This window comes from Buteo buteo, chromosome 25 (assembly GCF_964188355.1).
Source record: "Buteo buteo chromosome 25, bButBut1.hap1.1, whole genome shotgun sequence".
Taxonomy (NCBI): domain Eukaryota; kingdom Metazoa; phylum Chordata; class Aves; order Accipitriformes; family Accipitridae; genus Buteo; species Buteo buteo.
Genome location: NC_134195.1, coordinates 19,783,158 through 19,795,195, shown reverse-complemented (window position 1 = coordinate 19,795,195; position 12,038 = coordinate 19,783,158). Strand labels below are relative to the sequence as shown.

Genomic DNA, 12,038 nt, shown 5'->3' with positions numbered 1-12,038 from the left:
AATAGCTCTTTGCTACTTTTCATCAAGGATTTGGGACAAAATGACATGGATTTTATCTTTCTGAGCATTTGCAGAATGTCTAAAATACTTTGTATGTTGGTAAAATAAGCTAAGCAGCAGTTCATCCTTAAAATAATTTGCTTCTCCTCATGAACCAAAAGCACTCTACAGGCATTATTTGTAACTAGCTGTTAGGGTCTAGGTAAAGTAAGATACCAAGGTGGGTCATTAGTTGCATTTCACTGTTCTCTGACAAAACCCTCAAATCTACTCAGTTTCAGCTGAGGCATCATTCTTATCAAGACCTACTCTTTACATCTTTCCTCTGTAATTTAAATAAAGACACACTAACACAGGTAATAGTTATTGTTCACTGGTTTGCAATAACAAGTACTGATACATCAGTCATTTGGTTTAACTGCCTAACTGGAAGACTGGTTCATGGCATCAAATACACAGGAATAATAACATGCCAAGAACATGTGCCTGCATTGAAGCATCACGTAACCCTTCAATCAACCAAGGCACTCCAAGAAAGTACAATAGCAAAGTTAGGATATACCCACTGCAGCACCTCAAAAGCAGTCACAGATGATGTCTTACGCTTTCAAAGAGCATTTCTAAGCAAATTCCTTGAAACCATGCTCAAGCAGATGGTAGTCAATAAAAGAGGGTGATCTGTATCAGAGAATCCCTCTCCAAAAATGGGGAGGGCTTAAGGTAAGAGCCAATCTAACTGTACAATGAGCTAGTGTGCCTCTCACCCTTTTTCCAAGAAACCTATAACATCTTTTTAATGCTGATTTCCCCTCCATACCTCTTCTGCATTCATAAAATGGTCAGTTCTTTTAATTGTGGTCAAAGGAACTCACTAATACTGCTTCAAATCCTCTTGTCTAAACACTCAACTAACGTCACATCTCTTTCCCAGAAAACAACACAGAATTTAAACTACAACAATAATATAACCTATAATCACAAGAGAGTTATTTTCCATAGCAAGCTTTTTCTGAATGTGACAGAACATTTTGTCGTACTAGCAAAGAGCTAAGCAATGATGTAAAGAATTCAAGCTGATAAAAACACGAGTGCACATTTTCAAAGTCCTTGCTTTGTTACACTTTTCAAAAGAAATCCTATAGAACTTATTATTCTGTTTTCATAGGAAGTAGCATGCGTCCTACTAGAGACAAAAGAAAAATTTACTTTAAGAGTTCTGTCTTAAGCTTTTGATCATATGCCTCCTCTATGTTCTTCACAGCAACCTCCCGACGTCGAAGTGCATCATCAATAGCTTTATTTTTCTCTTCCTGAAGTTTCTGAGTGCTGAAATATCCATAAATATACAGACAATGACCAGTTACAATGTTGAAACTTTAGGGTTTGTTTTGTGTTTTTTTAAAATAACATTTAGGGACATCAAAGGATAATGTGCTTGCTTGGAACACTGTAGCAATTTAAAATTATCATCAGAATCTGTCATTGTAATTCATTAAGAACCAGGAGATGTCGCACAAACTAAATTGCCCTATTTAAAATCCAGTACCAATCAATTGCACAGCTATCCCAGGTTAACTCTAGCTCAGCTTCCTACACCAGAAAGGCTTCAGAGGAGATAGTGCTGAGCATGGTATTCTATCAGCACCCTCTGCTGGGTTGTTAAAAAAAAACCAAGTTTTTGTTAGCAGGATACTTATATTCCTATAAAAAAAAAAGATGACAAAGTAATGACATTAAGTAGTATTGAAAAGCTGACCAAAAATGGTTTAGTTATTTTTTTATTTAGCCAAAGAAAACTGATCTTCCAAGGACAATTAAAAAAAAACCAAACAAACAACCCAGGAGTAAAGAAGCAAAATATCACATACATGCCTCATGAGTGTTAGGGTTACACACTGTGTTGTCTGGGGTTTGTTGTTTTGGTTTTTTTTTTTAATTTAAGCACTTCAAAGCAAACATCTGGTTCCTTGCCTCCAAAGTGATGCTGCACTGTTTTGGTTGGATTAGGTGGAATAGAAAAAAACCCCAAACATCTTTTTGTATGGGGTATCCCTGCTACTATAGACAGTATACAACACTGCTGAAAATGCAAAACACAACTTCCAGGATATATAATCCATTTCAATGTCATAGAAGCAGCAACATCTTGAAGCACACTTTCCAGAAAAAGGACAACAGCGTATTTTAGCATTGTACATGCCCTTCAGCAACTTACACTTCAAATGCCTCAATTCTTTGCTTCAGTTCCGCCTCTCTGGTCCTTACGACTTCAATATCTTTCAGTAGACTTTGTCTCTGAGCGTATACTTCCTTTGCTTCTATCTGAATCACAAAATATTATCTCTAGTTTTACTTCACACTTTATACAGGTATTTACTGTTTAACATGTTCAAACTTTCAAGGATCTTCTTCAGGAACTGGTCTTACTCCAATAAATACATAGTCATAATTTGAAATAACATCCAGAATTGATTGTAATTATCTTTTTTTTGTTCCCTTTCTCCTTTTACCCTGAGTGAAAATGTTTTAGATGGAGTCACTACTGGCTTCCTGTAAACACTTTTCTTTTAAGAAATAGCACTGATTAAAACTTATGTACAAGGAAAAATTGTTTTTAAAAAAATTACATAATAAACATGTTCAAACACTTGACTTTTTTTTAATAAACAATAGTTTCATATGTTCTTCATAAAAACAAAATTGAAAAAACAAATGCCAAAACCCCGTGATAAAACATGATTTAAAATTAAAATTGAGTAAACCAGCAGTCTTTCAGTTTTTGCAGTTTAACTTATAGAAATCAAACAAACTGTAAAAGGGATTCTCCAAACATGCTAATTCCAAATTCTAATACTAATACTAAAATTCTTATTAATAAAAAATAGCTTTTCTTGTCCTTAAGCACACAAGTCATTATTTCTCTTCAAAGAAATAATAAGTGCCTAAGAAGAAGAAAAGTATGATTTTGCCATACAGGTACTCATATCAAGTTTGCAAGCCATGTGCATTTGACAGTGCTGAAAGACTGAGCTGTTGTTCCTTGTGCAAAAACCAGAGCAGTTTGTCAAGCCATATTACCTGGGCATAAAGTTATCTTAGTAAAGGGTTAAATGACCTTCTACCTTTATTGTAAATATACTTCAACTCAGTAGAGCTCCTAGTCTCTGTTAAGAGTCCCCAGGTAAATGACACATATACTTTTCAGGGAAGTGCATAAGCTAACAAGAGCAACCAGATATTCATACACAATACCTGACCGATACGCTGACCTAGTTGTCTTTTTTTTTTTTTTTTTTTTAATTACTGAATTAATTTCATACCCACAGAAGAAGATTGATAGCATAAAATAGAAGGTTTTCTTGTAAGCTTCTAAGGACATAACCATGAAAGAAATTCATAGCGTAGTGATAAAATGTTTAACTTTCAGATTGGAGGGAGGTCAATAGTAAAGACCAGTATATAACAAACTATATAGAGACCTGTATGATTGCCTCGTTAACTAATACCATGTGCTCTCCGGTGGGGGGGAACAGAACTGAAAACCAAAAAAACCCACCACCACAACAAAAAACCTCACCACAAAAATGTGGTTAGCATTTGTGGATGACTATTATTTGGATAGGAAGGTCTACTGCAGACAGCAGAGGGATGGCTAAGCAAACAGGCAACAGAATAGCAAGCAAACTATTCTTCCAAAAACTGAAAAGTAATAGAGATTGGGAGAAGCAATTTAGAACTATGTACAAATTATTGTGTGCTGCTGGAACAGTTACTACTCTGGCAAAATGCAAATAGTTAACAGCCCAAAGGAGTAACTCACCAAAAAAGTGTTCAAAGAAACGAAACGAGATGCTAGCTTACAGTAAAGACAGTGGCTATTAATAATATTCAACATATAGTGACATACAGAGATGGCGTATCCGTACCATACAGACTATATATTCCATTTAGTTTGGAGTCCTTCTTAGCAACTGAAAGAATTTATAGTATAACTAAAAGCTATGTTCAACTTTCTCTTAAAAAAATCTCAGTGATCTGAATTCAGCAGTTATTAAAACAAGTTAAAAAGTATTTATTACATTTAAATCCATCAATCCTAGCCTGCAGAACTGTTCCTTTTCCAGCCAGCTCTACTTAGATATTTACCCATACTCTTTCTTGCAGTTGCTAAATGAGCTCCACTGAGAACAAAAGTAAATTCAACGTTTTCACTAATAAGCCAAGTACGATCTGAAGGTAAATCTCCTGAAGATAAAAGAACAATTTAATCAACTCACTGAATCATTTCGTACTAGATTAAGAAAAAAATATTTGGAACTTTACCTCTTGTTGCTTTTGAAGCCTCTCAATAGCATTCTTTTCACGAGAAATCAAGGCTTCAGACTTTGCCTGATGTGTCCTCTCCAACTCATGACGCAGCTCAGAGATTTCTTTCTGGGTCTGCACTTTCTCCTCCATTTTAATCTTTGCTATTTCAACTTCTTTAAAATGTTCTAGCTTACATAAAGGAGAAACAGTGGGGTAAGCAGGGCCATCTTCAAATTGACAAAGACAATCCCTCCTCAGACAATTCTAAATTTCACTTAGAAATTCTTGTTAGGAAACGTATGATAAATTGATGAAAATAAATTACTGTGATAAAGTATCTTAGCAGAACATACTATTTGCATGTCTCACATAGTTTTCATGCATTTATCTGGCATCCCAAAGCAGATCTTACACAAAACTAATAGCTTTAGACAAAGGCAAAACAGAGGCCTACGAAGAAAAACACACTGCAGGAGTGATACTCTGTTTGCAATTAAGGAATGGCCACACTCTTTAATTCCTCCTCTGACGCTGTCTCTATTCTTGTCCCTTTCCCAAAGAACCACTTTTGACTGGTGATGCAAGAAATGGCAGAAGCAGACCTGTCCTGAATTGCTCAGGTACAACAGAAATACATCTGGACACAAAAAAAGTGCCAAATGTAAAAAAATGCAGAACATGTAACTCCACATAAAGAGGGTTACAGAAACAGAAGTCCTGATTCACGGACTTAGCACAACTGAAAAAAAAGTAAATGCATACAAACAGGAAAGTATGCATCTTTCAACGGCACAGAAGAACTGTAGGGAACACGCCACCATACAATGTGTGAAGTACAATACATGCAAGAACGGAGTTATAAAGAATTATAACAAAAATCTGGAACAAAATGGAAAGCAAGCATACAAGACAAAAAATATGAGAAAAAAATGAGCAAAAGAATAAAAAGACAATGACAGAAAAATTGAGAGACTGGAGCAAATGAGGTTAAAGAGAGGGGAAAAAGCACAGTAGGAACACCTGATCAAGGAATTCAGGTCTGTGGGCATAAATTTTGTGAAAAATGAAAGAAATGGTGAGACAGTACAGTATCACTTGTACATACACAAATTGGATTAGAAACGTCTTACAGCAATTCACATCACATTGCTAAGGAATCTGTGTAAAGTTAATTGAATTTAGAAGTGATTTATATCTGGTTAAGATTCCAATCTCCTTTGTTACAATGGCTTTGCTTAAACTGAGACAAACTTAACACATGAATTAACATGTTTCACATACTATAAAGACAGTGCCTGTTGGGGAATAAAGACTAAATGAAAAATGAAGGTAAAATACATTGGCAATTGTAACTCTCCATCCTTCTACTTGTCTAGCTGAATAAATATGACTAAACTGATCTCCTCAAAGAGTTTATATCAAATTTATGGAAAAAAAAACCCATATTTAAATGAACTGCAGTATATTCTCTCTGCTCCATTTTTCAAACATAAACTCAACTATCTGTTAAGCTACACAGCTGCAATTCACACCTGTCATTTGCTATGCATTATATTGAAATTTAAGCTTCAAAATCTTAATGGGGAAGTAAAATTAATAGTACGACTAAGCAGAGTAAACATTTCTCCATAAAACTAAGAAATCAAAGAGCAAATAAAATTTACCAAATTAAGACAATCAAATTAAGAAAAAGTTGCGTTACAAATTAACATCAGAATAAAAAGCTTAACATCCTGTGCACATTTAACAAAAAAGGGGAATGGAAAATACACACATGCTATATCATCAAATTAACAATTGATATTGGATTAACATAGCCTTTTGTGCTTGTTGTAACTCGCTATTAGATCTTTTCTTTCAATTTACCTTAAGTATTAAAAGTTTGTAACGTGAGAAGTCAAAATTAACAAATGTCCCTTTCAAATTCAATGAGCAGTTATACCTTTTGACACATTTCTGCTTGAAGCTGCTTCTCTATTTCTTTTCTATATTCATGAAGTTTTACTTCTAAAGATTCGTATTTCTGATGCTGGGGATAAGAGTCTGCAAACTGTTCATCAATCAGCTGAAGCTTCTCAGCTATAAAAAGAGCAATATATCCATCATCATTGAAAAACAGTCACCACAGTTATCCTACCAAAAACTATAGGAACCTGTCTCTCTGTAGGAAGTTCCTTAGTTTACCTAAATAGCCCTGTCATAGAAAGACTTGTGTGGTACAAAAGCAGAGGCAGCACAGAAATGTCATTTATCAGCTTTATGCCACACAACATATAACTAGGAGGCAGCACTTGGCTGTTTAGGCACTATCTGTGGTATTACATAGTCATTCATCGTCTTTATCATGGATGCACAAGAATTTTCTTTTGCATGCAAGTTTTAGGTTTTTTGTATTACTAACAGCAAGCACATTATAATTCAAGAACTCCCAATCTATGCTTAACTTTCACTGAAACACTATCATAGAAAGAGAAGCAAGGCATGCATTTACAATTATGTTTTCCAGAATGTATTTCAGCACATAAAATTTACAGTCCATCTAAGATATTACAGCTCTTAGCTAAATGCCTAAGAAAACATCTGAGTGATTAAAAAAAAAAAAGAATCATAACAAGACTTTCATCTTATTTTAAGAAAGGTTAGAAAATCAATGTACTAATGATAGGTATGACCTTATTATTACTTTAGGCTGCATTTGAGCAAGTGATGAATATGAATGTTCACAATTGTATGAACCTTTCATACAATTTATAAATCCATACCATTTACCAATACAAAAATATCTGGGGAGACTTGCTTGCAGAGGCTGCACTTACCAAGAGATTCTCTGTAAGGAGGCACTGAGGTTGTCTGAGTCTCTGTGTCATGAGTTTCCCTACTTAGATGATGTTCTGTTAGTCCGATTAAAATCTGCATAAGAAAACCTATCAAGATCCAATATATTAATTAGTTCTGACTTCATACCAAAACTGAATTTGAGCTTGTAACTAATGAAGTCATTTTCACTGTACAAGAAAACGTATTCGATTTACGGAAAGAACCAACTATTTAAGTAAAAACCAATACTAGTAAACTATTACGATTTTATTATAAGCATAATCCAAGTCCATTTCATTCTGCAACAGCTGTCCTTTTGCAACTTTTCCTTTCTTCCATGTCTCTTTGTCTCTTTGACTTCCGAGGTCATTTGAGAGAGCAGATTATTACTACTTTAATTATGAGGTCATTAGGCAACAGCTGTTTCTGAAGATCAAGCTCCTTTAGGCTATACAATATAGCTAGGTTTCATTATGCAGACATAAGAATTATTTCTTATATAAACCAATGGAAAGTCAATTAAATCTTTAACTAGTTTTTGAAGTACATTGTGCAAGCCAGTACATTCAGTTGTAAACACAAACCAAAATCCGAGTTTGCCAAAGTTAGCGTGAAAAGCTTCCAAAGAACATTATATTTAATAACTGATTAGAGATTTTTTTCTCATATTTCTAATGTTTCAAGTCATGTATTTTGTAGGTGAATGTTAATGCTTAATCCACACAAATAGGAGTTCGATAATCCTGAAACATAATATTCGTCATCCTGGTGTACTGCAAGTTTCAAAGTCTGACTGAATCCTTATTATTCCATACCAACATACACCCAAGAAATTTGAATTCCTATTGCTCGCATCTTAATAAAAATGAAGCTGACACAATTATCCTTGTCTGCATCCTGTATAAACATCTTGTACCTTTATTCTCCTTCTGAGTTCCTGAAGTCTGTAAGAAATAAAGGATGTTTTAGCTAGTCTATTTCATCACAACTGTAATTTAAGCTTATTTTCAAAATCAAAATAACTTACCAGTGATTTGTAAAGACTGGATTTTGGATTGATTCTCATTAATTGAAGAAGATCTTGCACAGTCCACAGCTTTAGGGAAAAAAAGGTAAGTTAGAAAAGGTTAACTAATTTAAAGTAATTTCAAATACGTAATAGGCAATATTTTACAGTTGTAGAATGTCTTCCATTCAAGAAAGATCTATTTATTGCCTTGTAAAACCATTTTCAGAGGTCTGCTGTTCTAGTACTACATTTACTTATCTCCACTACCTAAGACATAAGGCAGCCAACATGCGCTTTCATGATCAACTGAAGCTGTGAAAAGAGAGAGTTTTGTTTTCTCCCCACCCTGGATACATGTTCTTGCTACTTTCCTTGCCTCTTTTCTTGATTTATCACACAAATCAGATAAGCTCATTAACCAAAATGACACTAACTACTCACCAGGTCAAAAAACTAATTTTCAGTTAGAAACACCTTCACCCTATCACAAACTCATAAAGAAACAGAGAGGGCAAGGACTGCCCTTTTCAGCCACAGCTTGTAGTTAGAACAACTTAAACTGACCACAAACCACACCTGCAGGGAACTGAATAGCCAAACAAAAGGCTTTCTTTAATTGGGATCAGTTCCCCAAGTGCTCTGCCACACAGCCACACAAATGGTCGTGCCAGACTACAGCTATGGACAAAGCAAGCGTGAAGTTAAGAGGCTTGTGCTATGTCTTTCCAGAACAGCATCATTAGCTTATTGCCAATTTAAAGTATTCATGAAAATGGCCCTGAATAATGAAATCTTTTATGGAGATGATCAGAAGCTGTACTTGTATTTCACTATCACAAAAGGGGACTTTTTTCACTTTTGTTGGAATATGACAACTCCAGCAAGCAAAGCTCCTAGAAGTCTCAGAAGAGCTAATTTACTGAAACTTACCTTCTTCTTCTCTAATCCACTTTCTGGAAAGAAAACAGAAAGTGAATACTCATAGCCACATCTCTGTAGATGATCTGCCACCAAACTGTTGGAAGCTGTGATCAAAAGTGAACTATCATCACTTGGAACAACCTGTGGCTGAAGTTCTCCACTTAAAATCGGGTGCATTAGTTCATGGATTAGCTTGTTTCGGAGCTGCGTCTGACACAGAAAAGACATTATATTCTTAGTTTACATGTTATTCAATGAGACGGTTTTTTTCAAAATTCACAGGGAGTCTCATTTTACTTGTACATGTTATATCACAACCTACATAACAGAAATGGGCAGACTAACTGGCAAAATTTAGAACAGTGCTTGGAACACCGCACCTTTCTTCAAAACGCTCTAACAGTGGCTACAGTGATCTTCTAATTTCCCTCAAGATGTATCAAATACAGGACTGAAAAGAAGTATTGTTCTCAGTCAAGGACTCACATAAACTCCACTCTAGTACCCCCAGCTTCATTTTTAGACCATTGCTTTCCTATTCTCCTTCTCCCTGGCATAAATAAAGCCTGCCTGATGTGGCCTCAATGTCAGGTGTACTTGGAAAACTCACTCGTCCTCTTCTGAGTCTCATATCAAGAAGCTGCCAATGCCATCACAAAAGCAGATGGGAAAATACACAGGAAATTCAATGTCTTTAGTATCAATTATTTTGTACAGAAGCAAAAGAGTACTAATCAGAAAAGCCTACAAGCACTCGTAATAAATTGAATTTGTTATTATTTATTTGCATTCTATGAGTTACAGCAGAGAAAAAAAGTAACCTAACATCAGAAAGTCTCCCTCCTGTACAAGGAAGAAATAATAATTTTCATTATATAATTATACAAATTGTTTATAGTGTACTAAAAGATCATGACACAAACGGCATTTTAAGCTTTCAACAGCAGGTATGCAACACTGACAAAGTTGATTAAAGAAGAAGCGTGTTACCAAAACCAGGACAAAATACTTACCAAAACTTAACAAACTTCGATCATCAGACAAGCCTGATATTTTAGCACGGCCTTCTACAGAAATTAGGCTGACAATAGAGAGAAACGAAGACAACTGGAAAAAACTGCCTTCCTTATTAATTTCTGAGCTTCTCCAGTTTCAACCAACTTTGACAGAGATGACATCTCAAAAATAAGCAAGACCAGCAACCTCTTATACATCTTATGACCAAGTGCAGGTGGAAAGCAGAGGGCTAAATCCCCATCCCTACTATGACAAAGGAAGGCGGAAATCAGTTGTTGTATGTTGTCCACCCAGCATACCTGTAGCTCCAGATCCGCTCTGCCTCTTAGCAGCACAGGCAGACAGATAAGACCACGAGAAAGTTGAGAGTATTCTCATTAGAAGATGTAATCCATAAGAAATCAGTAAGAAACCCAACTGTATTAATTCTTCAGCTCAAAAAAGCTACAAAATCTTTAATACGATGTATAATCTTCTAGACAAGGAAAACGAAGCAGGAAAATGGACTTAAATAGCATGCCACCTGACAGACTATTAGTTAAGTCAAACAAGACAAGAAATGGTTCAAGCATTGGAAGCTTGGTATGGAAGTCACTGAGGGAGAAACAAGTTGTCCTGAACAGGGAATTACTGGCTATAAGATTATTAATGTTATTCTTAAAATAGAGATCTTGTTTTTTAATTTTTTTTTTAACTTTAATGAATTTGACATAACAAGCAGCAGGAGCTAAAAAAATTTGCTGGTGACATAGAGACGCATATAGAAGTATAGAAAGATCAAGATGTCATAAAAAAATGCGATCAGATGCTGTTTAAAGATTAGCAAAACTGAAACTGCATGAACTACACCATTTCAGCATTTAAGGCCTAATATGAATTTCCACTATAACACAAGGGATTTATTGTTTGGAAAAAGCAAGATGTGGATGTGTCAACCAAACAATGACGAGCACTACAAATGTAACACGCCTCAAAAAGAGACACATGCAGACTCCCACAGACTTTCCCACAAAAATAGGGAAGGATTAATACGATTCTAAACTTTGCCTGGAAAGCTCACAATGATCATGGTCTAATTCCTTTAAAAAAAGGGGGAAAGATTTCAAAGTGATACAGAGCACTACTGTGGTACACCAGCAATGAGACTACTGCACCTTGACTTAATTAGCATTGTAGAACAGAACACTAAAGAAAAGGTATGACCGCTGCCTATAAATCATCAAGAGGAGTAAGAGCTACTTGAACTGAAGGAAACTTTCAGCACACCAAGAAAGGCCAGAGCAACCATAAATAAACCCAGACTACAAATCAGAACAAAGTTTCACTCTTGAACACCACCATATTCTAAGACGTTCTCCTGAACGAGCAGACAGAGAGAAAACAGCTCTAATAGTTTTAAAACAGAACTGGAATATTTTAGGAGAATAATTCATATAGTATGTTTACTTATAGTAGGTAATAAGCAGACTCAGTGACCTAGGAGATCCTTTCCAAGCCTGTATTCTCATTTATTCCTCTCTTCCTTACTTGACTTTCTTCTCAAGCATGGAAATTCTCAAAGACCTGATGCAGGCCTTTAACCTTCCTGAGAAAGGCTCCGAGACTAAACCACAACAAAAAGCACTTCTGTCTAGGAAGAACCTCGTATCTCGGGGGGGGGGGGAACAAACCAAAACAAAACAAAAACCAGCTGAATATGAATTAGGCTGTGGCAAAAATAATACATTTGGGGGGAGACATGCTTATTTGGCGCGACTTTCGCCGCTTTCAGTGTTAAGCGGTGCAGCGAATCATAGCTAGCACCTGCTGAAGATAAAGCACACCTTAAGCGTGTCCAGCACGCCTCGGTTCTTAAAGGTCTGATAGAGCCTTTTCCGGAGTTCATCTTGGGACAGCGTCTCCCGCTCAACCGAAGCCATCCTGCCCTACAACACCAGGAAAAATAAGAGAAAAAAAAAAAAAAAAG

At 35.7% G+C, this 12,038-nt stretch overlaps 1 protein-coding gene across 5 annotated transcripts in view; it reads right to left on the bottom strand.

The window, feature by feature from the left end:
- The window catches only part of OFD1 (OFD1 centriole and centriolar satellite protein), a 33,593-nt gene that overhangs the window by 21,270 nt on the left and 285 nt on the right, over window positions 1–12,038 (bottom strand). For 3 of the 5 annotated variants that reach the window (XM_075057519.1, XM_075057518.1, XM_075057521.1), the window contains exons 2-10: window positions 11,896–11,997; window positions 9,065–9,265; window positions 8,153–8,221; window positions 8,042–8,069; window positions 7,125–7,232; window positions 6,251–6,387; window positions 4,324–4,497; window positions 2,216–2,322; window positions 1,207–1,326 (exon numbers count right to left, since the gene is read on the bottom strand). In XM_075057519.1, the coding sequence (XP_074913620.1) occupies window positions 1,207–1,326; window positions 2,216–2,322; window positions 4,324–4,497; window positions 6,251–6,387; window positions 7,125–7,232; window positions 8,042–8,069; window positions 8,153–8,221; window positions 9,065–9,265; window positions 11,896–11,997 (1,046 nt within the window). Of the gene's footprint in view, window positions 1–1,206; window positions 1,327–2,215; window positions 2,323–4,323; window positions 4,498–6,250; window positions 6,388–7,124; window positions 7,233–8,041; window positions 8,070–8,152; window positions 8,222–9,064; window positions 9,266–11,895; window positions 11,998–12,038 lie in introns of those variants that run through there. The other 2 variants (XM_075057522.1, XM_075057523.1) reach the window with 2 other exon arrangements.